At 49.9% G+C, this 27,972-nt stretch overlaps 7 protein-coding genes across 7 annotated transcripts; 3 read left to right on the top strand and 4 right to left on the bottom strand.

The window, feature by feature from the left end:
- Window positions 1–201: 201 nt before the first annotated feature.
- On the bottom strand, window positions 202–3,188 carry F5B22DRAFT_322447 (uncharacterized protein). Its single transcript, XM_047970712.1, has one exon. It carries the CDS (start codon window positions 2,794–2,796, stop codon window positions 916–918), a length of 1,881 nt encoding a protein of 626 aa, XP_047828444.1. The 5' UTR covers window positions 2,797–3,188; the 3' UTR covers window positions 202–915.
- A 392-nt stretch (window positions 3,189–3,580) lies between these two features.
- F5B22DRAFT_637971 (pectate lyase superfamily protein-domain-containing protein) lies at window positions 3,581–6,677 on the bottom strand (the record flags this gene model as incomplete). The annotated part of the gene is made up of 7 exons (XM_047977518.1): window positions 3,581–4,874; window positions 4,995–5,035; window positions 5,094–5,437; window positions 5,487–5,568; window positions 5,641–6,072; window positions 6,135–6,185; window positions 6,243–6,677. 7 exons carry the CDS (start codon window positions 6,675–6,677, stop codon window positions 3,581–3,583), a joined length of 2,679 nt encoding a protein of 892 aa, XP_047828443.1.
- Window positions 6,678–16,419: 9,742 nt separating this feature from the next.
- On the top strand, window positions 16,420–18,114 carry F5B22DRAFT_322284 (ankyrin repeat-containing domain protein). Its single transcript, XM_047970710.1, has 3 exons — window positions 16,420–16,871; window positions 17,060–17,861; window positions 17,960–18,114. Coding segments are annotated over exons 1-2 (708 nt in total). The 5' UTR covers window positions 16,420–16,869; the 3' UTR covers window positions 17,766–17,861; window positions 17,960–18,114.
- A 513-nt stretch (window positions 18,115–18,627) lies between these two features.
- On the top strand, window positions 18,628–20,145 carry F5B22DRAFT_321538 (uncharacterized protein). The gene is made up of 2 exons (XM_047970709.1): window positions 18,628–18,828; window positions 18,964–20,145. Exon 2 carries the CDS (start codon window positions 19,164–19,166, stop codon window positions 20,028–20,030), a length of 867 nt encoding a protein of 288 aa, XP_047828441.1. The 5' UTR covers window positions 18,628–18,828; window positions 18,964–19,163; the 3' UTR covers window positions 20,031–20,145.
- Window positions 20,146–23,002: 2,857 nt separating this feature from the next.
- F5B22DRAFT_322802 (uncharacterized protein) lies at window positions 23,003–24,060 on the top strand. The gene is made up of 2 exons (XM_047970713.1): window positions 23,003–23,439; window positions 23,641–24,060. The coding sequence occupies exons 1-2, from the start codon at window positions 23,211–23,213 to the stop codon at window positions 23,931–23,933; spliced, it is 522 nt and encodes a 173-aa protein (XP_047828440.1). The 5' UTR covers window positions 23,003–23,210; the 3' UTR covers window positions 23,934–24,060.
- Window position 24,061: 1 nt separating this feature from the next.
- Window positions 24,062–25,562, bottom strand: F5B22DRAFT_321409 (uncharacterized protein). The gene is made up of 2 exons (XM_047970708.1): window positions 25,545–25,562; window positions 24,062–25,299 (listed from the first exon to the last, which is right to left on the bottom strand). The coding sequence occupies exon 2, from the start codon at window positions 25,220–25,222 to the stop codon at window positions 24,359–24,361; it is 864 nt and encodes a 287-aa protein (XP_047828439.1). The 5' UTR covers window positions 25,223–25,299; window positions 25,545–25,562; the 3' UTR covers window positions 24,062–24,358.
- F5B22DRAFT_322426 (uncharacterized protein) lies at window positions 25,440–27,967 on the bottom strand. The gene is made up of 2 exons (XM_047970711.1): window positions 26,380–27,967; window positions 25,440–26,325 (listed from the first exon to the last, which is right to left on the bottom strand). The coding sequence occupies exons 1-2, from the start codon at window positions 27,641–27,643 to the stop codon at window positions 25,658–25,660; spliced, it is 1,932 nt and encodes a 643-aa protein (XP_047828438.1). The 5' UTR covers window positions 27,644–27,967; the 3' UTR covers window positions 25,440–25,657.
- Between the last annotated feature and the right edge of the window lie 5 nt (window positions 27,968–27,972).

Here is a 27,972-nt window from a genome sequence, read left to right as displayed (position 1 = left end):
ATTGGCAATCCGTGAGAGGAGGATGGGAAAATGAAGGGGGACGGCGGGATGACGCGCAGTTCGCTGGGCTTGCTGAATCAGGCCGATCTCAATGTCCCACTATTTCCCCGGAACGCTAAGCTTCTGGCTAAGCCTGCTAGCGCACACTGTAAATACCAGGTAAAGGCAAGGGACCTGTGGGCAGCAAGCAACACCTTGAGCTTCATGTAAGATGGGCTGGAATCAGCAACATCATGCATTTCATTTATAAGTTTGTACAAATAGAGCAAGCAGTCTTACTCAGTATATACTCGGGCTCCTAGACAAACAATACGGACACATCATTCAACACGGAAAGAATGGTCTGCATATTCCTAGCCAACATTCCTACTTCGTAATGCCCCTTATTGATGTTGTGCAAATACCACACGAGGTCATACCTCGGAGAGACACAAGGGAAACGAGGGGAAATAGGAGGAACTGTCTCATAGGTAGTCCTACGAAGTAATGTCTGTTCCAAATGCGACGCCACCAAATTCTGCAAGTCTCTCCAGCCCGGGCAGACCCGGGTATTGGCCGCTGGCAGGTCAAGGTCAACGCATCCTGGGTACATACGTCATGCCAATTCACCCTCTCCAAAATGCACCTGTCCAAATGTACTGTAGGTAACCATAACCCCTTGCTTAATATAGATATTGTACAGGATAAAATGCGGCCATTGCCCGGCTATAACCTTACATTCCTACGTCTATATGCATGACGAGCAACCAGATCCTCAAGCCGACATGCTAACTCAATATCGCACAGTTACATATGTTACTATACACAGGTACCAAAGTAGTTATGAGGAGGATTCAGTGGGTTTCCACCATGGGAGCTCGCGCTTTGACGTGTTCCGAAAGACATGACGACGGTTGCGGATTTCGGAGCCGGGCGCTAGAACTCCAAGTTGGGGCTGTCGTCATCCTTCTCATTCAGGTCGTCATGGGCCCGTCCCACTAATTCATAAAAGTCGGGCCGGAACGGCCACTCCATCCAAAGCTCGAAGAGCTCTTCCCATTGCCGGGCGTCCAACGATCGCGGCGTAGGCTCGGCGCCATGCAGATGGAGCGGGAAGCCTCCCTGGGACAAGTCACTACTGCTCTTCCAACGCGGCATGATGTAGTCTGCGGAACCAGGCCACAAGGCATCTAAATTGGGACCGAGGGGGTGGGTAGGCTGGTGCATTAACGTTCCCAATATAATGTCGAACATCTCAGCTGACCGATTCGAGCCTGGCCCTGTCTGCCGCTGTAGGGGATGAGGTGTACGCGGCTGGATGTCTAACAGACCGCAGGGGACATTGGGGAAAAATTCTTCTGGCTTTACCATCATGGGCTCGTAAACCCGCCGGTCCCATTGAAGCAGCGGCGGGTCTCGACGAAAAGCGTCCAGGTTGTCCCTGTACGTTCTGTACTCAGCCCCGAACGTGCCAGCGAATCCTCGTACTTGCATCTGCCATTCATGTTCAAGCGTTGCCAACTCGGGAGTCGCACCACCGGATCGTCGGAGTTCTATAATGCGATCTAAGCCTCTCGAAACGTGATGTAGTCTCTCGGCCTTCCGGAGGTCTGTCTGCGCTCTCGCCGCATGTCTTTGCAGGTCTTGTTGCTCATCAGATCCCTTATCAAAACCACCTTGCTCCGCATTAGCAGCCATTAGGTCGGCTAAAGTATTATGATAACGTCTTCTGAATGTCGGCATCTTCACTCCCGGAGTATGCACCCACTTCCCCAATGCTTGTTGCCCTTTTATGAAGTCCTTTGACTCGCGTCCAGTGGGCATCTTGAATTTTGCTTCTTCCATTCTTTTGACTGTCGCCACCATACTGGCATGCTCGATAGTATCATCACGGAGGTAATATGAGGTCGCTAGTGAGTCGCTCCCGCACACTTCGCGCACCCATTCACATACAAAATCATTCGTGATCGCTTGTCGCCTCCGCTTCTGGATAGTTTTAGGTAGGAAACTTGCTTTGTCATCCGGATGAGTCCATATGAGCATGCGAACTAGACCGTACCGGTGGAACAGAGCGCCAGGACGAATGGCGTCGACAAATTGGTGCAGTACCAGCGAGGCGACAGAGTCGAACCGAAGGAATTTCTTTTTAGGGTGGAAGCAAAGATTGGCGATAACCAGCAGTGTATCGTTGCGCGCGGTTGGGTCGTCTGGGATGGTCTGGTGAGGAAAATACTCGGGTGTTAGAGCCGAACCAAGCTCGCGCCAGATGATACCAGACTTGGGAAGTAGAGTCGTGCCGGGCTGGTCAAGTAGGGGTTGGAGAAAGGGTCGGTATAGCTCGGCATCGGGTTCCAGCATGACATGTGATCGAGGTTGCAGAAACTGGTGCAGTTTCCTACTCCACAAGCCGGCGCCCGGATAGAGGTCGAGTATGTCGCAACCACGGTGGCGCTCAAGGGAGGAACCAATGTAGGACAGTATATCGTCGCATAACTTCTCGCCCACGATATTTACGCGCCCCTTGTCGCCATCAGGTGGGGAAGGTGCTTTTTCTTTGGACGAGCGCTTCTTCGCAGGCGTCTTCGCAGGCGTCTTAGCAGGTGATGACGACTCTCTGGGGCGATGTTTGCGCTTAGAAGTCCATACTCCGGTGGCATGCAGTTCCTCGGCGACTGGCCCATGGGCTTCCAGAATGGAAGAGGAACCGGTCGTGCTGGCGGCTGATCGGCGGCATGTGGAAGAGAAGAGGTATCGCTGGGTATTCAGGAAGAGGGGAGAGTAGAGAGCCCGGCCATGGCTACTGCGGACTGTAAACATAAGAAATTACGGAGTCGGAAGAGTAGCTATAGGAGCTATTAATTCTGGATAGAGATAGTAAAGAAAAAGGCAATCGACGAAGATGTCCTATAACTTCGAGTGGGTGTTAATCAACATGGAATTTGTTGTAGACTACCGGTAGATAAGATAAAAAAGTGCTGCTCATGCTCATCCAGATGGGGGAGGTAGGTAGTGGCTTGGCAAATATCCTGGATGTGGCGCACTGTGGCTAAGACAAGACCCTCAACCAGACTCGCCCAGACTCAATACCTACCTACCTTAGGCTACCTACATATATTCAAGCATCATACCTGATCTACATCTCCAAGCTCCTGCGTGTCGATGAACGCCTTAAAACCAAGTCGATCCATGCAGACTACTGTCAAGTCTTTCTAAGAGCGCTGTTGTGGGGAGCCTAGGATAGTTGCGAGATACTCGATAAATACAGCAGCTCCTCCATGCTGCCACACAATAACAACAACAATAACAACAACAACAACAACAACGATACGATACTACTCCTAGATGCTACACATACAGATGCAGATGAGAGAAAGTTGCGGCAGGCCATGTCACGTGTTACCACCATTCCCATAACCAACCCAGCGTGTTCATGAATGTCTATCTCGAAGCCACTCCCATTGCTAATTTCCCCGCGGCTCTTGATCGCAAGTTGGTTGAAGTCAAGGACCCTCATGCATAAAATTGATGCACTCTGCACCAGCTGACCACAGTATTGGTATCAACCATTGCTGCTTTTCAGCTTGAATCATTACCTGTTAAATCAAACAGGAGCTGTTCCAAGAGATGGAACCTCATACAGCGAGATATGAGCCCAAGAGGGGTGGCTGGTGACAGCCTGGTTTGCACTTGACGAAATCGCCGCGCCGCCCGGGGAAACAATCATGTTCTTGGCACCAATGGCTATGATGTTTTGCAGTCGATTGTTATCATAGTTCTTGTCCAGAAGCCACAGTGCTTTCTGGCATGCATGTCCGTCAATGCAGTCCTGGGAATATGTCCTGAACCACGAATAGGTCCCTGCCGCCCCGATGTGGACGTTTTGGCAATTTCTCATAATGACCGCCCACGACTCGTCACATCCATCCATATCACTGCCATTGCAGGAATAGTCCGGATCACCCGGGAATACACCAACGACATTGTTGAAAGGGGCTGGTGGTGCAGGTGTTGGTTGGTAGTAAGCTGACTCGGTCTGCAGGAAGGTGGTAACGATGTTTCGCGCACCATTAAAATTGTACTGGTAAAAGACCGAATGCTCTGACGCCGTGCCATACAGCCATGTCGCCTTTTGGCTCTCGATGAGCATGCCGCGGGCACTGTATACTGAGTTCTGCTCCAAGCCGTTGAGAGGATCCGTGAGATTGGGGTCATCGACCATGTGGTCGGATACCCAGAGCCACATATTGTCGAAGTAGCCCGAGGCGTTCTTAGTGACGTGTAGGAGCATACTTGCGACTTGACACCTAGAAGGATTGGTCCCGGTCGTGGTCGGTGGACACTCTGCCGGTGTGAGCTGGGTCCCCGTAGCGCCGCCGAGTCTTACATGGACGTCCCACAAGGCCGCGGCGCCCGGAGTTTTGGCCGAAACATTCCACTCCATCAACACCGCACCGGGGGTCGGGCCCTTGCTTGTTAGGATCAGATCCTGCATCTCGACAGTGCCAACGTCGCCGCTGTTGCCGACCTTGAGCATAACAACAGGCTTACTAGCATCCGAAAACTTGCTGCCACTGGCGGCAAACTGGGACCATGTCTCGCCCACGATCTTGGCATCCTTAGGAATGGTCACCGTGTCCTTCAGAATATATGTGCCCGCGTCCACGAAAATGATCTTGCTACCATCTCCGTACGTGTTGAAGGCCTTCTGCACTGCGGCTGTGTCATCCGTTACGCCGTCTCCTTTTGCACCTTGGTCCTTAAGGTGGACGAAGTCTGCGGCCGATTTGTCGGTGTACTGATTTCTCTTTCTCTCAAAGTACGGTGCACCCTGAAGCCCTGTGACTTGTGAACCTAGCAGCGTGGATTCACGTGTGTAATCCATAGATGCAGTGGTCCTGTTGCACGCTAAAGTCAGTAATCACCACAAAGAATATCACACGTGTCTCGGGAGCATGTAGAAGCAATGAAGCGCAAAACCTGCCCAAGGGGGGGATAAACAACTCTGGGGAACTAACCATGCGCGCTTGTCCTGTTTGTATGTTGCGCCCATGACATACTAGTAAAATAGAAAGTTAGCTGCTGCTCATCTTCTGCGGAGCGGAACTTTAGCTCACAGACTTATAGTACCCTGCCGGGAGAATCACTTGAGAGCTCCAGTGGTCTTGGATCTTGCCTCCGAGATTGACGTTATCCAGAACCAACCCTGTGAATCCTGAGTCGCGCACATCCTTAGGCACTGCCATCTCGATAGCCGACCCCTTGATATTAGTGAAGATGGAATCCATGATAGTAACCGAACCCGGGATCGGCCCGCCATCATCGTACAGCCGGAAGCCGACCTGGGCATTGTTCACTTTGATGCTCTTCCACACCCATCCCCAGTTCCAAATGAGCTGGACGGCAGTATTGCAGCCGTTGAAAGTCAGTCGAGCAGCGCTGAATTGTTGGCTACCGCCGTCTAGTCTTACAGTCAGTCTATTGTATGCGCGTACACCAGTCATACTCACAAATGCCAAAGTTACCGCCTGTAAAGGTGATATCAGACATCACTCCTCCGCTTCCATTTTCAGCAAATATGCCTTGTTGAGTCTATGAAACTGAAATCAGCAATCTTATCTTATGAACATGCAGATACCGGAAGATGGAAACAACAATGCTTACCGTGGCAGAATTCGCAATTATTTCAACGTTCTCCAGACTCGTAGCCTGAGCAACCTGATAATGCAGCGCAGCGACATATGCCCCAGCGTCAGTTGCAGTGATATCAATCTTGATGTTTCGAATTTGGCTGTAGAAGCGCGCAGTATTAATGTACCATTCCAGAGCGTTTCCGTCTGGCCCTTGTCCGCCGCCATCGACGTAGACATCAGTTGACAAGACTCCCAAACCAATGAAACTCGGCGCTCCCACGATGGTTGGCAAGTTATTGGCGTCACCTATTATCTGGGTGCCGAAATAGACGCTGATAGAGCTAGACACGAGGTAGCGTCCAGGGGGGAAGTACACGATGGCGTTTTTGGTGGTCGACCCGTTGCACGCGGCGCCACACCTCTTACCGTCGTCAATCGCTCTCTGGATGGCTTGAGTTGAATCCTATGATAGATTTCATAAGCATGGGCTCTCACGAGATATTTCCCTCCTCCCTTCAAACTTACCCTCTGGCCAGTAGGATCAGCCCCATAGTCGGTGACGACATTTCGAAAAACCTGCACTTGGAATATTAGCATGTCTGGATCTCGCAAACGTAAATTGGTCATGAGAACCTTATAGGAAGCGTCATTTCCCCATGGTACTGTGCCTTTTCTCGCGATGCCTTCCATCCAAAAAGTGCCGGCCCTCTTTTCAACGGAAGGGGGAGTATTTGATGTCTCATTTGGCGCAGGTTTGGGTTTGAGGTTAATCTCAGCCTTTACACCAAAAGCCTGCGCCATATCAGTCGTAAGTTGCAGCAACTCAGGAATCAAGTCGTCGCGTTTTGCCCTCTTTTCAACAGAACGGGGAGTGTTTGATGTCTCATTCGACGCAGGTTTAGGCTTTTGGCCGATCTCGGCAACTATGCCAGCAGCCCGTGCCATCTCGCTCGTAATTTCCAGCAACTCAGGAATTAAGTCGTCGCGTTTTGCCATCTGGCTGCCAGGCTTGCGTCTGGAGTTTCTACGGTGTCGGTTTGCAAGCCGCGCTTTGTTACGTTTGGTCATTTCGGCAATGGCATTCTGAACAATCTGCTGAGCGGTTTCGACGTCACTCTGGGATGCATTTTGAGCTGTTATGAAGGGAGACAGGGAGGGGTCCGGGGAGCTAGCTGGGGCTCGGCGTGCAATCTGAGGAAAGGCAGAGGCGACACCAGAGAATACAAGGAGAGCGTAAAAAGAGAGGCAAGCGCATAGAAGCGCAGAACGATAGGTATCTCTCATCTCGTTGGCAGGATGAGAAGCAGACGTGCAGCTTCTCGGAAAAAGAGAGGACGTGGTTTGTCGACTTTAAGGGACGCGGTTTAACGCGGAGGTCTGAGGAATGACCATGTCTCGCCTTTCCACGCTAACAGAAGAACTAGAGGCTTTTCCATCTTTATATATATAGACATTACTTACCTGATCCCTTCTTGGGCATGCTCATTCAATAGACTCACCATGCCCTCCATCGTGAGAAGGGAGGGGATGAATGCCAGACATTTCAGTCATAGACAGCGACAAGGGAAATCGCAGCGCCACAGATGTGGAAGGTCGCACAATGTTACAGCAGAGAGTCAGCGCGGAGGTATCACGGTGTTAATATACATTCCCCCGATTGGCGGCGCCCCCCAAACAGGCAGGACACCGCTGCACCTCGCCAACCACTTACAATCGTATTCATACATCATCTGAGAGAAATCGTCATCTGAGCAGGCTATCATATGAGTACATCTCGATCCGAAAAAAACCGCCGTACGCCCGCCGACTTGACAGCTATGTGCGGGGAGAGTTGATTCTCGACCTCTCGCAGCTCACAAGGGGAACAAGGTACTTCGATCTCACGTTGTTGCTCCCGCCATCCTCTGACATGTCCCAGAGACATAAAAGAACTATCTCGGACAGGGCGCTTGGCACTTGCGAGAATCGGGCCTTGGTGCTCTCGGTGGTGGGAGGACTTGTTTCAGATTATGTCACTACGAGTATCTTGCGGGAGAAACTCCTAATCGTGCAAATCCATCACAACCTGTTGGATCTGTCACTCAATACTCCAATGGAGAAGCAACAACGTACCTTGTCGGGAAGGAGATCCGTTCGGCGTCATCTGTTGGTTGGTTGATGAGTACGAAATGGTTTCGTCGCTAACTTTGTTCAATATCTGGAATCTGGTCCAGTTTCGCAGATGTTGTATGGTCGGGCTACCTTTTATGGTCCCATGACTAGCCCATGCAACATGAGCAATACAAGCCAATCCAACAGATATTGCTCTAGTCACAACCTCATCAAGTCGTTTCGCTGCAATTTGGTTTTTATTGCTGCCATTAGTAGTGATATCCATAGAGTGACATAGCTTCGCGTCAAAATAGGACGGTCGAATCTGGGACCGTACCTTCTTAGCTAGGGAAGATAAAGATGTGGTGGACAATGGTCAGAAACGCATTTAGTAGGCAGGAAATAGAGTCGTTGCCAACCGCGAGTCAAGCAGCTCTCCGACGTCCCGCTGAAGGGGGGAGAGAGTCTGTATCTTGTGGCTTCAAGGTCTTGAGGAGGATAGCTACTATCAGCCACTTGATGTTGAGAAATTAGCTGACTGTCACATGTTACCACATCTCTCAGAGGCTTCCTCATTCTCAGATAATTGGCCGAGGGGTGGGTTTTCCTTGGGGAGCAGTAAGAAACCCGATTCTATAATTGATGCGAAATAATAGGAGGGGTTATAGTCAGACTGCAGCTGATTTCCATCAAGGGGGCTGGGCTCGTGTCCGTGTACTCCGACGCTGGCTCTGTATCAGGAATCAGTCACTAACCACTACGCCAGGGTGGTTCACGAGAATCTTATTGGCGGCTGGCTTGATCTCCGTAACACACCCTCTACAGTTGAATATCCATGTTAACATTTAGGAATTCAGCCCATCGAGATTACACAAATGCTCGAAAGTGATAATCTCTAAGCCTCCAGTTACAGCAATTGCTGCCACTCTCGTTTAGATCCACGTTGAATAGAGATAGGCTGTCTTAGAGCCAGGTACTGGGAGTGGAACGTGATCAAGTTTGATTTGCTTGAGCTCAAAATATGGCTCTCAGCTGATGTCTTTTCGCTCGGGTTAATAATGCTAGAGATTGCGGCAAATGTCAAACTGTCGGAGAATGGGGCTCTGCCTCCTGGTGGTTGTCCCCCTGCCTTTGACATCTCGTATCCTTTGCCGCCTCTAGAGTAGAATCCACGGAACGATCCAGTGGAACCGTTACCGAAATCAAATTCGGCCAGACCAGCTAACCACATCCATTACATTATGATAAAGAATGATGATGATGGTGATATGAGAATGCGATAGGGGTTTCCTGAGATAGTGAATTAATGCACTCCGGGTATCAATGCAGGTATGAATCCTTCGGAGTAGTAATCCTTGGATATCTTTCAAGAGAACTAGTCGTTTCGGTTGATTTGAGATACTCGATCTCTAGTTAGCAGTCTTTTCGATTTTGCGCCTCTGCACAGATCTCCTCACGTTTTCTCTCTTTGCTTTCGCTTTATTTGTATGCTTGACCAGTTCCCGCTTGTGTCAACGGCATGAGCCATTTGTCTGCAACTCGTGGATCATGTATGTACCGCTGAGCAACCTTTTACAATGCAGCCACCCAAGTCTCCATGTTTCGAGTCTTAATCACTCTTCCCCCGTTCATTTATCCGACCAGCGCCTATCCAGAAGGAGTAACATACCATCACCATGACGTCTGACGAGAACTATGACCTACGCCTACACATACACCAAGACCCAACTATCAAGGATGAAGACAAGACGGACAAACTTGAGGACCTCCTCAAGAGAGAATCTCTGTCGCTAGAGTTCACATGCCGATTCCATAGGACGAATGCTGATCGGACGTAGTGTTGGGAAAAGTACGCTCTCCCACTTTTGTGTATGGCAATGTTATGCCAATGGGATCAGTGATAGTTCTGTCATCCTCCACGCCAGCAACCCCGGAGAGGTAAAGAAATGTGATGTTGAGCTTTGAAGTGGCATCGCGATGGGCAGAAATCATGTCGACGTCACGGAGAAATCGAACAACTCGAATATCAAAACCTACAGCGAAAATTAGTGTTCTTAATTCTTCCTTGCCAGTTCAAGATTTGCGAAATCATGTCGGTTGGGCCAGCACCACTACTTATCCTGTGTGCTTCTCGGAGCTGATGTCACACCTTCTTGGATCGTTACAGTTGACGACGGGTAAGTGGAATAATTGTGTCTCGGCTGTATCAGAACTATTCCTTTCTCTCAAGTCGAATATGCAACGATGATGGGAAGGCCGGAATTGCTCTCCGCAGCTGGGGGCTTTCAGTGACAGCTTTATTGGTAACAACAGAACGGTGCCGGATCAATATTCTAGCCAAACTGGCTCACTGGATGGATGGACAAGGCTACGACTTCGTCGACGAGTAATATTTAATTCCTGGTCAACGACTGAACAACTGCGCCAACTTAATTTGATTGCTGAAGTAACTGACGTAATTCAGTGCGAATCCTCATGGCGAATCCACACATCAGTGTAACGCAAATCAGCGAAGTGCTCAGTATCGACATGACTAGCAGCATTTGCGAGTGTACAAGGTCATGAGAACACCGAAGTGATCCTATAACTAGACTGAAGGAGACAGTCCACGCCGCGACGGGACACTATATACTCGGTCAACGAGGTGTAGGGTCCGATAACCGAGATTACAGCCCTCGAACATGACGGTGCTGATTGCGAGTGTTTGACGGGCATTTTGTGCACGACAACGATCTCGAGGGAATTCACGATCGACTCTGACGCGCCGTCACGACTTCACCCTTCTGGGAAAATCAACTATCGCCTGTCCTATTCTGACCGTCTTTGTCGGCCCTAGGGGTTCCCCGAAAACACCCACCCTTCTTATACTTGTCCCTATCAGCCTCAGCCACATGTTTCTTAAGAAAGTGGCAGCCTGCATGACGTTTGTAGAATGGGCCGTGGAGCGTAGATCAAAAAGATGCTTGGCATTGAGGCCTTCCTGAACAGTCCTTCCATTGTTGAACTCGTGTGCTTGTCTGTATTCGATATTCTGAATTCGAGAGAGGTGTTGAGATGGGGAATGTCGATCGAAATGGGTGCACTACTGCCGGACGTTTGACCGTATAATAGGACACAGTTCAACCTCCACCCTCACGGTTACGTCAATAAGATTATTATTAATTGTATGCCCGTTTGAGACCGCCCAGAACACATTCTTCATAGACAGCCCAGAAGTTATAGACGCAAACATCCTCAAAGTAACTCTAGAATGTGAGCTAGGATCTGATTCCACTTGGAATTATCAAGACTCTACCGCCCCCGTGCCTCGCTCAAGGAAAACGGATCGACCAGGCTCGACGAGCCAGGACACCCGAGTCTCTCTCACTGAACGAGGAAATATCAATTCCACGCTTCCCAAACTCCGACTGTGTGTTCCTCGGGGCTTCTTTCATTCCGTGTTGCATGTACATGGAAGAACCACGCCCAAGTCTTACGGGAACGGTAACAGAGTGAACTCCTACATAGATGGAGGGGTAGCCAAAGATGGATAATAATAGAATCAAGTGCGCGATCCGCCTCGATGCCAACGTGTATTCTGCAGGCTCATCTCCTTCCCCCTAAGAGTGTGGGATGCTGAGAGGTGTTTGAAAGCACTGCTGTGATGTAGTGGCAGAGAAATACCTGCTTGAAATGAAAAACTCACAGAGAGTACTCCGAAGGAGGGATGAAGAAAAAAAACCATATAATCTGGCTTATCATCTGGCTCAATGGCCTGTGTTTGCATCCTAGTTGTCTCCCACGGTAGGGCTTATGGGGGGTTAGGAATAATGCGACATACTGAGGATTCTGGTATTGGTTGGTACCGAATAGTTGAAAATTAACTAGCTGCGGATGAATGTTCGGATGCTTTTTTTTCGGCCGCCGAACAACTGGCATGCTGTAATTGTACCGCGTAGGCGCTGGCGCCCGTGCGGGCATAATAAGTTCTTTGACAATCTGGGCGCGCCATCAAATTCGTTCGGTCTATGGCTCATTTGTGACGACTTATGCGCAATTATTACCTGCATCCTAACCATGCACACGAACTGTAAATGACGAAAAGCGACGCTCGACAGGTATTCGTTGGTGCGAATTTACGACTTGCTTGTTGACGAGGACTTCATTCGGGACCCGCCGCCTGAGGTTGGACAACAGCTGGAGCATGTGCTTTAACTGTTGAATCAAATCGTTATCGATTACCGATAGATGTTCGAAGAGTCGCCTTCATATCGTGGAACCTGCACCCATTTATATCTACTAATTGGGAAAGATGGTACTGCGAATGGTAAAACACTGAACCGTTATGGTATGGCGTGAGGCAGTGAGGAGGAGGAGGGGGAAAGTGATAACCAGACGTTGGTCCGAATCTGTCGTTAAAACGACAGATGTGACCCAACTGCTTCTTGAGTCGCGGATATTGAACATAATAATATCTACGCCGGAGTTTCCCCATTCCTTGACCGATCCCCTGAACGTCAGAGCGAAACCTGGCGCTTCGTTCTGCAACGCCATGAACGAATAATTCATCTCTTCTTACGCAACCGTCTGTACACTAACACAATCCTGAGAAGACAACATATTCATAGACCCAATTCCAGCGAAGGCCAATAACACGATATTATGGCTCGTGGGTCCAAACGCTTAGTGGACTCTTTCGGGTCTGCCGTCACTCCAGAGCCGGAGTCCGAAGGCCACATCGACTAATGGGACACGTATGTAAGTCAAGAGGATAGGTAGAATGATACGTGCCAAGAATACCTGACCAGGTCCCTTTTTCTAGCTTACGACTATGTAATCTGAATTCCAAGTTCCAAGCCCAGTATCTCTGCCCTTCTTATACGGTCTAACAAACTGTATAGTGATTAATGTGGTTTTCGGCCCCAATTTTTCAATACATGCAGAAAGGCTTGACAAGAAGAAAATCATACAGGAAAGAAGTGCAGTACTCAATGAAGCTATACAAAAATATCTGTGTGCCGTCATCATCATCATATCGCTTCTTAGCTCTCTTGAACAAAAGCCCGCACAGCAGCGGAACTTCAGAATAGGTTTTGTATGCATTTCTTGTCCCTACGAGCCCAATCTCTAGTATTAGGTGTATACGGGACTTGTGGTGGCACCCAAGACAGCCTAACACGTTCCAATGAACCAGAGTGTTGGATTCTGTGTGTAATACGCAGAGACCTGGATTGACTGTCTGATTGAGTGAAGTTGTTACTATCTAGAAGGTTACTCTAAGGTGAGTGCTGGCTGAAGTGGAAATTGTTACATGTCCAACCTCTGTGCCAGCTCAATATGCAGTTCGCCTTCCACTTCGGCCGGACGAAGGACCTTTGGAGGCTGTCAATGGTCTTTCAAGACATGCAGGCAATATTGGAAAGTGAGGTTATACAGACTTCGCTTCTTGAAACGGACCCCAGAGACCTAGGCGGTCTGGGCTGGTAGACCAGTTGTATATACAATCAAGTCTAAACACCAACAGCCGAGAAGGAGTTGGTTGGTCAAGGACTTATGCAGCCCTAGAAGTGCAACACTTCTTTCTGCTGGCTGCCTCACGATTCTCCAGAGTAACCAATATCTCTAAAAAATTGCCATTCTCTGCTGTCCAATGGGTGTCAATATCTAAGAGGGCCCTTCCACAGTTCGGGGGACATGATACGTGGACACGTCTGAATCACACTGGGCATGTGACTCCCAGAGCATCTCCACTACAGGATATGATGCTGGACACTGGTTGGAACGGTTTTGAGGAGTGAAAACCTCCCTAATGGCACTTGACCGCTGTGAGCTAGAGCCAGAGCGCCTAACCCACGGAACCACAAGAGCTGTCTGGCTTAGAGCCTCTGACACTTTGGGTGCCAACCGGTCATGCCGTTAGGCAGACCTTGTGAACGGCTCGCGGCAGATCATATGCTGCTGCCTTCAGCAGTCGCATCCAACCAGCTTCGGACGAAAAAGATCATTGGATATCTGACCCGATAGCGTTGCACCAAGTAGGCATGTCTTATCTTGGAGGGATAGTTTGTTCGGTCGCCTCACGTGTTCCGTTTTCGTTGCCCTTCTGCATTTTACGGAAGAATGACAGTGCAGCTGGTACCGGATCCTGCTACGCTTCACCGCTCACTCGCGTCTTTTGCTTTTAGACTCAAGTATAAATTCCCTCCTCTCCCCCCAAGCCCCCCTCTCCTCATTTTCAACTATGGTCGCGCAGCGGCCATCTTCATTTATTCCCCAATGAGCTCATATTCGGTTAGTGGGATGACGCTACCTGTCACGCGACGACTTTTGGTACCCTACTTCTATAACAAGGGCAGGTAAACTGGGCTTGGAACTGGGAATTCAGATTACAATGATCTACTAGGGCTGCATAAGTCCTTGACCAACCAACTCCTTCTCGGCTGTTGGTGTTTAGATGTGGGCACATCTCCCCCTCGTGAGTCTCCAGCCAGTATCTGGCTCAGTTGGGGCTAAGGAGCTGAAGCCATTGCGACCGAAACCCGTCGCTTCCACGAGGAGTATGAACACCCTAAGGACATCGAAGCCTATAATCGCGCCACTAAAGATTACTGGGATAGGCTTTCATGTCCCTACGAAGATTGCGATGCGCAAGTATCCTTTTTACGAAATCAAGATCTTCAGATGCATATACAAGCTGTACACCTCAAGAAAAAACCATTCGCTTGTGATAGATGTACAGAATCCTTTGCACAAAATGGACATCTTCAAAGGCATAGACAAGCTGTACACGATACCTAGGTAAGAAAAGCCATTCGCCTGTGACAGATGTCCAGAATCCTTTGCACAAAATGTTTCTTTGAGACTCTTTCTGCGGAATTCGTTTCCCTGCGTTTAGGGGAGGTTCCCTGCGAGAAAGGTCCGGCAATGCTCCCATCCACTTACTCTTAGACTTGTCGCCAGTACTATGAGCAGTGACAACTGGGATGGAGAAAGCCATGTTGCCTTATCCGCTTTATATTCTCCCCAAGATATGATATCTCGATCATATTATAAGTCAAGCAGTATATCTATAGTATCTATTACTGGGCTGTCCGCGGGTGAATCAGCTTAGTGTCCCGTTCGTTTGCTCGTACGTGGTGTTATTATTGTGGATGCTTAGCCATCGTACGACTTCACCTAGGTCCGACATTTCATAGGTAGTCTCTGACATGATCGAGACATGTCCACGTGAAATTGTGCACGTGGTCCGCCCTAACTAAATGTTAGGAGTAATATCTTCACTAGAAGAACAACATAGCTCGGAGATGTCTCCGCAAGTTCCAGTCAACATTGGGAAACTTGGCTTATAGCTATTTTAGGCGCTCTTGGGGGTTTCTGAATGGCTTCTATCCAAAGTGGTAGAATTAGGTTCGCGTTCATACCCCTGTAAGGAAAGCTCAGGTTCCTTTTGGGTGTTGCTCGTATAGACTGTGGTATCTCCACCATTGGAGTACACACAACCCGACACCTACATGTCGATTATTTGACCGTTCCAGTTTACACTGACGTCTTCCTTGGGGATACTCAGGTATACGACAGATGGTTTTAATCCATATGCAGCCACGGCAGCATTTTCCCATGCAAACAGATGAAGAGGCGCTATTTGGGGGGATGTTTAGTTCCGGGATAAACCATAATATGGGGATAATGGGACGACAATTGCCTCGCAAATTGACGTGAACCTCGAGAACCCTGGCTTATTTGAGAGAAGAAGCTCAGATGAGCTCGGGTCAACGATGTAAGTTGGCTAGTAAGTGATGTCGCGTGTCTCAATTTCCGGTCTCCTTTCAGCACAGACCATCCGCACTCATCGAGCCGATGTGTGATTTCGACAGCTACCATTGTGTGTTGTGTGGTAAGGGCAATGTTTGGTTGAGTGTTTGGCCTCGCCCGCCCCAATGGGGCCGAGGCACGGAAACGGTTGGGGACGAGGCATCTATATACGCTCGTGTAAGAAGAGAAATCAGGGATGCGTCTTCAATATCAAGTCCATCAACTTCTACTTTGAAATGGAGGCAACAATTTCGCAACCCACGAGTTGTGGCAGCCTTATCCTCTGTCTAAACTTTATCACAATCTCAATTTGTGCTTGGATTCTAACGCCTCACCTTGCCTTAGTCTCATTCAGACTCATCATCTTCTGAGATTCTGGAGTTCTGCCTGGTAGATGATGATCCGTAGAGAAAGCGCTCAGGGAGAGGTACATGAGAAGACGGACGAGCTTAAAGTCTGATATAGGTAGGCTACAATTCATTACCTAGCTCTAAGCTCCCCGGTACCTGGGTGGCGGTTATCTTTTAACCCTCCACCCATGCGATATAGGTGTGGGCAATTGTGTGCATCTCTACAATATCCTCCCCACCTACGACGACCACCATACTGTTTCCGAAGCGGTCAATGCGACTGGCCTCGGAATAGATGGTGTTTCTGGTTGCTGGGCGTATCGCAGTCAGCGGTATACTGATCTGCGGCATGATAGGGCTATGACGAGAGTTATATGAGATGTCGACTTTGCGTCCTCAGCGTAGTAGTCGGACCCAGGCAGCTTTGGCTTGAGATGACATGAACACAAACGCACAGTTATGGCTACATGAGTGCCGACGGCAAGAGTCGGTGCAATGGTATCTAAGGGTTTTGGAGCCACGATGCTCGAAAGGCTGAGGAAAGCGATAGAAAATAATAAACGTTAATATAATATTTATAATATATATAATATGGTAGTAATGGAAGGCTTATTATGTAGCGGTAGGTGGGGAAGGAACCTCTCAAGCTGCCCGCGGTTGCCTCTTACTTAGAGAGGCGAGAAGTGGGAGTCGGATCTACCCCTCATCCGTCATTAGCTGCTTCCACTCGCTCACCTTGAACCATCGCAACTCACCAAACAACAACTCGCGCGTGATGACACTCATCACTCGTTCACGCCTTTATCAATCAGCCCGGCTCTACGGGCAAAGCGATGTAAAGCCTTTCTCTCATTCTCCTTCGTGATGCGACCGTCCATCTTCCGTCTATATCCACCCCCGCTGCAGCATCCTCAGCATTCCACTTCTCTCTAGTTAGACAACGCAACCTGCGCAACTGGACCACTGCCTTGCAAGGCCGATATCTTCGGAAAATACGTGCTTCTGTGCCTCCGACAACATCATCAAACATGTTAGTCATGTTCCTATAAACACCGTGCGACGAGAAGAGCCCGAAAATCGTAGACGCTTGCTACTCGTCTGTGATTGCTTCTTGCTTCTTGCTTGCTTCTTACTTCTTGCTTGCTTCTTACTTCTTGCTCCCTCCGAGTATCTCGGCCGTTTCTGAACCCCCAACTGACATCTACGATCTCCTGATAGGATCGAGGCGCCACAGCGGCTACGTCGTGCCGTACATAGCAACGATGCCTCGCTTGTTCAGCGCATCATCAATTCTCATCCAGACCTCATCCACAACCCCGACCACTCCGCCGACGGCCTCTCCAACTCGAATCTCCATCTCGCCGCCAGTCTAGGACATCTCCAGGTGTGCAGGGTCCTCGTCGCCCTCGACCACGAGAAGCCCACCCCTGCCCTCAACGACAATCACCAGACCGCCCTGATGCTTGCTGCCGGTGCCGGCCATACCGAAGTCGTCCATTTCCTTGCCGAGAACGACCCCGCCACCATACTACGTCGTGATATACGAGGCAAAGATGCTATCATGGAGGCTAGCATGGGTGGTCACGACACGGTTCTTCAGATTCTCCTCACCTATGTTCCCGACGGTGCCGAGTCGGCTGTCAAGAATGCCGATGTTGATGGCAACACGGCCCTCCATTTCGCCAGCAGTAACGGCCACTTGCTCGTATTACGGACCCTCCTCGCCGCTGGTGCTGACGCCGACAAGAAGAATATTTGGAGCTGGAGTGCCGTTGCCTACAGCGCGACTGTCCAAGCTGAAGTCTATTTCAAGAACCTCGTGGTTGAGGTCGAGAAGCGAAGGCACATTAAGAATAAGGCTGAAGAAGGACGGAAGGGAGGTGCAGTAAGACTAGTCGATCAAGAAACGTTGTCTTCAGGTTGATTGAGTGGTGTACGGGTGACACGCATTTCTATTCAACTTTGATGCTCACACATCCTATAACTATACCCCTCGGATTGTTAAACCTGTAAGTATGGTGCAAGTATACATTTCTTCTTTGAATTAGTACTTGCCTTGCCCATCGAGTTGGCTTGATTCCTTTTGACTAATTTGGTTAGCATATTGTGCTACTCTAGATTTCTTCAGGAGCTCGCAAATTGGTAGCATAGGAAGTTTGTTTGCTTGATTGGATATCACGGAGCCCCGTGCGGGGTGTGACGATGATTCACCCACAATGGAAATTTTAGGCTGCAGCTCTATTCGCGCTGTTCCCAAACCACCGGGTCTCACCAGCCTATGGCATTGCTGGCCCTTTTCTCGGAATAATGGTCACATTATTATCACTAGGTTGCCATTGGGTCTGAGAAGTCGTTTGCCATTCAACACTACGAACTCAGCCTAATAGTTGTACAACCTACCCTCACCTCAACGGCTGTTTTGCGGCCAATGCACTTATTAGGTCACATGGACCTGGGCCTATTGCCCATTGACTTGGCTCCATTACCAAGCCAGAAAGACTCTGCAATGGTTTTCAGGATTGTATGATGCTGGGAGGCTGTTCTCATCCTCCCCTCTCCACAATCATCCAGCTGTTGAGAAGCATCGTGGACTGTTATATACTCAACCTATTCCTCAGCCCACCAGCGCTTACATTGATCCTTGGCCATTTCGTTTTCTCAGTGCAGCTTCATACCCAACTCTCGCCACAGTACACTACCTCTTGTTGTTGACAGCTCGTGCACCAGCCGAGCTGTGACACCCAACGTGGATTCTCCGGACAGTCAATTTGCTCCGCCCGAGTTTCCTTACCCTGCCACGAAGCTCATTATAGGAAGGTACTTCTGGGCTCACCCAACTGATAGTTCTTGGGCCTGCCTGGTTGTTGGATCATTCTACGACGCTGATGACCGTGAAGTTCGGCGCATTGAACTTTTTCTCGGACATCGAAGTGATAACAGCTACAGTCCCGAGGCTGATATTTTGGAAATTGATACATACAGAAGCGGTAAGTTCATGTTTCCCTGTTTTTGCGTTCAATCCCTGCCTTGAGCCTCTAAATCAAATCAACAATGGCCTGATATTAAACACACTATTTCTCTTACCTCACGCCTATATCTTCGTGCTAACGTGCTGTTCATAGACAACTTCCCATTGTCAAACCAAGATCTTGTCTTCACTGAAGACGGTTATCTGATTCTCTCCGCTGGTATCTGCATTGATCTTGACTCGTACCCATTTGTGACAGAGCTCGAACCTGCGACATTTACGATTCGAGAAACAACCCCCGGATTCAACGCAGGTCTTCACTACCATATTCCATCTACTCAACCTTTCGCTGCCATGGCTGGACGCGGTGGCTGGAACACGCAGTTTGGCTGGGATGACGGTGTACCACTTATGTCGAGTATGCCAAATATGCCAGGTATGCCAGGTATGCCAGGTATGCCAGGTATGCCAGGTATGCCAGGTATGCCAGGTATGCCAGGTATGCCAGGTATGCCAGGTATGCCAGGAATGCCAGGAATGCCTGGTATGCCGGGAATGTATAGTATGCCTGGTATGCCTTTGGGAGGATATGGGCCTGCTGCTATGGCCCCAATGGCCCCAATGGCTCCAATGAACCAAATAAACCCAATGAACCCCATGATGAACACCGCCGCCTATAGCATGCCAGGAACATACCAACCAGCAGGAGCACCAGGCTATCCGTTTCTACAATATGGACAATACCCAGCCGCACAATACCCTAGCAATGGCTACTATGCAAACCAACGCCTTCCACAGCCACATCCTCGCGTGAGCACCCAGTACCCAGGCATCAACTTAGTGAACTCAACTGGTGGGGCAGGCTGTGAGCCGGGCTACAACTACATCTTCCATGACGAGCATGTCAAGATTCACGTCATGAGATCACCAGAGCCTCCATGGAGAACACACGGGTTGCTTCAACCATTTGCCAAGTTTGTGGTACCCACCAACACGACCATTAAGGAGCTCATGGGGCGCCTGGGTGCCGTCAACCCGGACCCTATGCTGAACAGAATCACTGAGATTAAGCAGGCAGGCGATGGCAAATGGAACCGGGGAATGATCTTCACAGGTGACCAGGAAGCCGACCTCAAGCTGACGCTAAAGGAGGTCAGCTGGGATGGCACGCGAGACGGTCGCGGGAAAGACGAAGTCTGGGTATGGGTTACCTCGGATTAATTTTGCTAGTCTGTCTCGCAGATTGGTACCATTCGCATCTGTTCAAGCTTGATTTGTCGGAAGATTGGGAAGGGGCTCTGTTTGGTGATGATTTCGGAACGGTTCTCGTTATGTAAGATTTTATGCCTAGGGGAGCGTTAAAGGTAGCATCGCGTTGATCCTATGTGTCGGCACTCCTATGAATTGTTGGGAAATGGTATAGATATGGATGGGATGAGAGATGTTACGACATGGGATACTTGCTTGTATGGCGATTGCTTGATCGCTCTCTTTTTTTCTTTCCCCCGGGTCCTGCGACGCGTTCTAGGGAGGGAATAGGTCTCAAGCGCTGCTCATTTGTTTCTTACTGGATTGTCATCAGATTGGTGAAAGGCGCAGTTGGGATGCTGTTGTGATTTCACTGCGGTTTGTGCTGTGAGATCTTAGATAGCGAACTCTGCCTGACATGCTCAGTTGTCTGCTGATAACTATGATACCGATGTATACATGCTAATTGATTTCTCTCCTCGTCGTTCATTCTTTCGTGAATGTGTCTTTGGTGTTGCAACGGCAGGGTTGGTGTAGGACGGCATTCAATCCGCAACAGAGCTGTTGGTGTTTGCTGCGTAGGCCAGGCTCTCACGAAAGAAGGCACTTCTCACGACCCCTTCGAATACGATGACTCTAGGAGTTATACGATCGGGGTTAGTTACTATACACCTCAAAGCTCGATCAATGCAGCTCAATCTGCCTATCTCACATGCCACATCTATTCTAGGAGTTGTTCTCATTCCTAACCTAGCGAATATGAACGTTCGTCTTTTAGGCCTTCTGTCCAATGCTTTGGAGGCGGATTAGATCGAATTTCCAACAGAAACGTGGCTGTGGTCGATCCTTCAAACAAGTGGCATTAGAATTTCCCGCTCACAATAATGGCAAACTCCTAACACCGATCCCGCCAAGTACGCATGATATTATAAATCAACTCGAAATACTATACGTCGCGCAAACGCGAGGCCCGAGGGAAATTACAATGTGGCGATGATGACAATTGCAATGGTGTCGGACGCATATTGTTCACATGTTGTCACAATCTTGGAATTGCAACAAATAGCCTCCTCCAGCAGTCCATAGCCCTAGCCTGGGCACAAGATTTCGCCATGACCTTCATGCAACAACAATTGTAATATAATGTCCCTCTCAGCGCAGGAACGCTTCCTTGGCGCAAGCCCACCGTCATCCCACCGGCGATCCCATCGACAGGCATTGTTACTGTCGCACTACGCTACCGGTACACTAGCCACGACGATGACAGATCCGGACATCTCAAAAAGTGAGTTAGAGCGAATGAAGTTAATAATTACAAAAACACACCGCCTTCGTTTAAGCCGCCTTTGTATTAGCTTTATTGTCCATTGAAAGTAACACGTGTACAGTGATTGTGCAGACAATTACATCCACCTATGTGTTAATGGTACTAAGGTATCTAAGTATTTATCTATCTATCTATATCAAGCATAATAACTACGCCCTATTACTACCCCGCAGCTCGTGATTGAAGGATGATTGATGCCAATCCAATTGTAGAGATAAAGATTCCTCCTAAGTCCTTGGCCATCATCATATACCGGTAATCTGCTCAGTAAAGCCACTGCGTAGGGTAACATCCATCAAGCCCCTGAATCCTACATAGCTACCTACATCTTACATGAATACTACTTGGCCAATTGCCCGAAGTACCTTGATGGCCACAGGCGGGGTTGTCAGAATCCCGATCCCAGCTCCCTAGTCTAAGTAAATAAGCACCTTAACGGAGGGGTAAGTAGACTAGGAACACTCCTCGAATCTGTTTCAATTCCATACTAATTACCGATCGTCCAATCGCCTGGTGGTGTGGTTACTAAGCGATTTTATGCACGAGGAGGTTAGGATTCTAAGACCTCGCGCTCGATAAACGCCGACGTCTTCGGTATTTATATTCAGTTACCTGTCGGCAGTGCTCGTTGCCGAATAGATCCGGCCAATCTCCCGCAATCTAAGCAAGACAGTGAGCCCAGGGACTCTGGACATTGCCATGGAACTTCAGTTTCAAATACGGAATCATCCGTAGGCGCATGGTAATAGTAGTCTCTCATTAACATGATATCTGCACACTGCGTTTTAGGTTCGGCTTTGATGCTCCACCAGTGATTCCATACAATTCTAAACTACCTAGCTCAAGCATCATTCATCGACAAATAGAAGTTGTATGGTAAACAAGCCTAACCCTTGTTCTTATTATCCTCTCGGTCAAGCTGTCGCGTCAGGACTATGCGCTACAGACCAAAAATGCTATTAAGATTCCATCTGGTCACATCAGAGCCATGGCTTAGCTGCGTGAGTCAGCATTAAGCGTCCGGCCTTGTGCCCGGCTTACAGTCAGTAACAAAAGGCCACAAGTATGAGTTGCGTAATTCCTTCAAACTGTCTCAACATTGCCAGATGAAATATCTCCAACGGGAATCAACAATGGCACAGTCCTACACGGCGGAGTGCGCGATTGCCGTCTCGGTACGTTACTAAGGCTTACAAAGTATGGGCGCCCAAAGCGAATGTCGCATGAACGCAACCTAGTGTTCACCGCATCATTTCCCTCCGCTCCCTAGAGTCAGCTCAGATAACCAGCGGCAGAATGTACATACAGCTCAGCTATCTAGCTAGGTAATGTCTAGTGTAACCACCTCAGCTAAGAAGCCCCGGCAGCTCCTCACTAGGACGAATCGGCCCCTGCTCACAGCCCGAGCTGGCCCCATAATCGTCAGCGGATACTGCATAAGTATAGGATATCATATCTCCACTAAACATGATTCCTAAGCAAGGCCTACGAATAAGCCACACGCCAGGGGATGGGTGGAAACTCGTCGGGCCCTTTTTCATGGGACCATTGACCTCCTACGGCAAGACGGCTTGTGAGAGGCAGTACAGTAAGGCGGTGGAGAGCAGGGTGGGAGGGGGAGGGGTCGAGGACAGCTGGCTTGTGTTTTGAGACGGAATGAAGTGTATCACCTACATACCTGTCTAGTGTCTGTTCATGTATATATCTAAGGGGACCACGTCGTTGTTGTGATCGATCTTCTCTCTCGTCTCATTCATTCTCAACAGACATTACACATATCTCCCTATACATTCCACACAAGATCTCATTCTCTCACAGCCGCAACCATGACTTCCCTCTACGAGCTCACTATTCCCTTCCTCATCAAGGCCTTGAAGTCGGAGCAGGGCCTCCTCGCCAAGACCGAGGGTGTCCCTACCAGCACTACGTTCGTTGAGGGGCCTGAGCAGAAGATGTGGGATCTGGGCCAGCAAATCGGCATCAGCAGCATCCACGCTAGAAAGATTGTTCATGAGCTCACTGGCAAGCCTTTCGCCTTTTTCAAAAATGAGGAGGGTATGTGACTGAAATTTCCTCTTATGTCATCACCGTCCACATGTATCACTTACGTGGAACGAGGCGTCGTCAAGATATTGATACGATTGTCTATGCCACGCGTTTATCTTTCAATGATGAGTCTCGATCTCGCAAAGTCTCGAGAACAGAACGAATAGAATGTAACTTAAAAAAACATACACAAGCTAATAATTGATATAGGATTTTCCGTTGACGAGCTCAAGAAGCAACTCGACGAGACCATTGCTCTCCTCGAGTCTGTCAAGCCCGAGGAAGTCGACGGCAAGGAGAGCCAGATTGTCCAAGCCATGTTGGGCCAGATGCCCGACGGCACCCCTATCACGAAACCCATGAAGGCTATCAACTACGTCGAAGGCTACCTCAAGCCCAACGTCTACTTCCACCTGACCACCCTCTACGACTTACTGCGGTGGAAGGGTGTACCCCTCGGCAAGGGTGACTACCTCAGTGCCTTCCTCGTCATCGAACAATAAGCGATCGGGAAGTTCTCCAAAGGCACGAAAAAAACAAATAAATATGTAAAATGATTGGCGCACGTCACGGGTGGACTATAGGAATTGCATAGACTCAATAGATGATTGCACCGCACTGAGCTGATTCCCGCATTTTTTGTGACTTGGGGTTAGATTGACATTAAGGATTCTTGAGTCCTTCTGAATTATCAAAACATTAGGTGTGCTCTTCGGCCGTTCGTTTTCCCGCCGTTTCACGCCCAAGGCACAGACATTACCGAAGTGCCTGACGCTATATAGGTAAGTAAGTAAGTATTTTACACGGCCACCGGAACAGCAAGACAAGTACCAATCCCTGCCTCCTCGGATATTCACCTTAAACGGCAGCAGGTCGTTGCGCAACATGGAAGCAAATATCTCGCACATTGCTCATATGCATTGCTTTTCTAACCCAGCTCAGGAGCTATATCGTGGAGGTTCACCCGCACCGGCATCGTTCCAATACCCCTGGCAACAGCCTCGTCATAAATGGCCTGAGTCGCAGACGCGCCTATCCTGCTCGCGCCCGCAGCCAACGCGACCAAAGCCTCGTCGAGCGAGCGGATGCCACCCGCAGCCTTAACGCGCACATTTGGGCCAACGCTGGCCTTCATCAACCGGATATGCCGCGCCGTCGCGCCTCGACACGCGTATAGTGCTCCGCCTCCACCGCCATGCCGTTGCTGCTTGACGAAACCGTACCCCGTCGAGGTCTTGACGAAGGCCACGGATTCCGCGGCGCATATCTTGCACAGATGGACAATATGCTCATCCTCGAGGAAATCGTTTTCGAAAATGACCTTCAGACCACCCGTACCGCTACCCCCACTGTCGCCGCCAATATTGCCGATGCTGCTACTGCTGCTGCTCCGACCGTATTTCGCAACGGCGTTGTTGACAGCGTGGATCTCGTTCGTCACGTACTCCCAGTCGCCGCCGAGGACCTTCCCCACGTTGACGACCATGTCGATCTCGTGCGCGCCTTCGCGGAGCGCTTCCTCTGCCTCGGCGACTTTTATCCCGGTCGTGCTGTTGCCGTGGGGAAAGCCGACGACGGCGCAGATCGGCACGCCTGTGTCCTCGAGGACGTCGCGCGCTACGGGCACGCTATATGGTTTCACACATGCTGCGGCTACCTTGAGACGCTTGGCTAGCTCCAGCCCGGCGAGGATCTCGGCGTCTGTGAGAGTGGGCTGTAGGAGGGAATGGTCTATTGTTTTGGCGAGTTGTGGAAGTGAGATGGTTATGGTGGCGTCAGCGTGGGTCGCCATTACGGGTTCGTGACCCTTTGGACGATGTGGGAGGTGTGGGTGGGAGGGTTAGGTGCTTATTGCGATGGAATTGGTATCTGGATCTAAGGTTAGGAGAAGAATAGGTTCGTTTGGAGCGGGCGGTTCGACGAATTTAGAGTTCAGCGATAATGCGAAGAGCATGTGATTGTTGGAAATTATGATGTAACTGATGCTACCTTTGTACGCGCCTCACACCTCGGGTTGATCTGGGGAGGTAGGGTGCGGGGTTTAACGCCGACATGCAAATAGCACGAGGGCAAGGGGGTTTCCGGACTGGGTGGATGGGCGGGAGTATATGTACCAAATATCTCCAATTTCCCCAATCGAGTGAGATGTTGTTCGTTGCCTCCCGTCGATCCTCTAGGTGCGATCGATGTCTAGAGCATCTGTAGAGACCTTGGGATATTTGATACTTCATCCCCATTGCTGATGCCAGTCAAACCAGTTTGTCGACGTTCCGAAGTCGAAGTTCCCTTCAAGAGCAGCGTCGACGGCTCCTAGATCAAAGGTGGGATCAAAATGGCCAAACAAGTCCAGGTCAGGAACGGCATCAAACAAGATCATCTCATTACCAGCTTTGGCCGGGTATTGCGTGAAGTCCATAGCCCGAGGTTCTTCGGGCTGTACCTGGGGCCGCTCACCCTGCGGTGCTGACTCGACCTTCTTGGAAAGATCTGTTAATCCATTTTCTTGGGCCAGCGACGCGACGGTCTTGTCCATTTCATTGAGAACCTGTTCCGCCATCGCCACCATGGTCTTCGATTTCCAGAACATGTCGTCCATTGACTTCAAGAGCAACATGTTCTTTTGGAACGCGCGCTTGCCGCGATTCCTGAACATGGGCACTCTACTGTGTCGCATTTTCCGATATGAAACACTGAGAGATAGAGAAAGCGCATAGGGAATAAACGGCATGTACGAGAGCTGCCCGGAGAACTCCTCGCCGACGATCCAGGTTATGCGGTCTGCAGCGAGAGACCTCCGGCTATTTGTTGAGGGCTTAGGCATGGCAGATGATGCGACATCAGCTGGCGTCTGAGTCGACAAGATAGCGACTGAATGATAGAATATTTCTAGAGAAGCTAGAGGCATAGATTAGCAAACGTGTGATTCGCCACTGTACATATTTGACTTACCGAGGCATGAGCTTGTCATTCTTAATGCCTCTGCGTCCAGGATCATCTGCTCGAATATAGGCAACTCAATGAGAGTAGACTGGCTCAATCGGTTTTCAGGGCAGTATAGATTGATTATCTTATCAAGTAAGCCGATAATCATGAGAAGAAGGCGGAACGGCGGCGTCTGTGCTCGGATGCAGTCATCGAAGTTCCAGCCCACGTCTTGTCGGTGAATTAGACGAGCTCGGCCATAGAACGCACTTGTAATGCGATCGAGTGCCCAGACGCAGCAGAAAATGGTTTGTATCATCTCTTTCTTCGGGTGCGCATCATCCACTGCCATCTGAAGTCCGAGGGTGTGCACTTGGTGGACAGCCCGGCTGTTTAAGAGGGATGGAATGTCCGCTTCTTCGGAGTTCGTAGGCTGCGTGTACAACGACAAAGCAGCCGACAGGCGCACGAGCCAAATCCGATCTGTCACGATCCCCGCATCTAGCGTTGCGAGAACAGAATTGGACAAGCAGGCGCAGAATTCTTGGCGAGACATGAGGGCACCGTGCAGACTCACCCGTAAGTGCTGAACGGCTTCAGGATCGGCGGCCGCTGCAAGACTGACAACCTGTTGAACTAGGATGTCTGTTGGTTCGTCCGGTACACCAGACACGGACGGGTCTTCAAATATTGGGAAAATAGGGTTCATCTTCTCGAAGTAGATGCGTCTCAAGACCGCATAGTCGTCTGGCGGAGGGCGACATGGTAGACAGTGGTTCCACAGATACGACTTGACCATATCTTGGACGGCCCGTCGCGAAGATGATTGTACACTAGGGACGCTAGAATTCCGAGTGCTTAAACGAGGCGCCATGGGAGCTTGCCATATGCCGAGCCCGCCGGGCGCAGACACATCGCGACGAGAACACAGGCTAGTGGCCTCCATGAGGATGGCCTCTGGGTTCAAGTCGCCGAAGAACGTCGATGGTTGAGCCTCTCCGCGCTTCTCTCCATTCTGGATAATCGGCGACACTGGATGTGTATCGTCGACTGCAGGAGTCGGAGTTGAGACCCGTGTCTGGTTGTTCCGGTGACCATGGTCCGTTGACGATTGCCGTCTCCCCGCCCCGGGCGACTTTTCAGGTGATCCGGAAGAAGTTGGGCCAACGTTCGGCTTCGGGTCCGCGTGTACACATCGCTTCTTCCGCCGGCGACACTTTTCGCACGCTTGCGCGACCTGTTTCCGTTTGAGAGGCAAGCCGGACGTGTCTGTTTCCACGAATTTGACCATGGCGACTGACTGAGCGACGACGGACCTGTTGAACTGGGTGGGATAGGTGTGGCGGCGGGTGGTCTCAGGCGGTGGTGACCAGATTTGTCAACTCCGCCGCCTCTCTCTAGATCTACTGTAAGGAAGACGTGAAGTTATCATACGGGATCGGCAGCACAGCTAACTACAGTACAGATCCCGGTTGGCCGCAGCTCGTGAACTCACTGGACCTAGTACGATCAATGGCAAGGAAAGTATCTCAGAGCACAGGTCCCTCGGATCTTATTTTCCTGGGGAAGTATTTACTAGCCTCGGGGTGCGGCGGGGCTTCCGAAATGGGCTAGTCCGCC

Source organism: Xylaria bambusicola, assembly GCF_022495145.1.
Source record: "Xylaria bambusicola strain CBS 139988 unplaced genomic scaffold F5B22scaffold_38, whole genome shotgun sequence".
Taxonomy (NCBI): domain Eukaryota; kingdom Fungi; phylum Ascomycota; class Sordariomycetes; order Xylariales; family Xylariaceae; genus Xylaria; species Xylaria bambusicola.
This window is presented reverse-complemented; position numbering and strand designations above follow the sequence as displayed.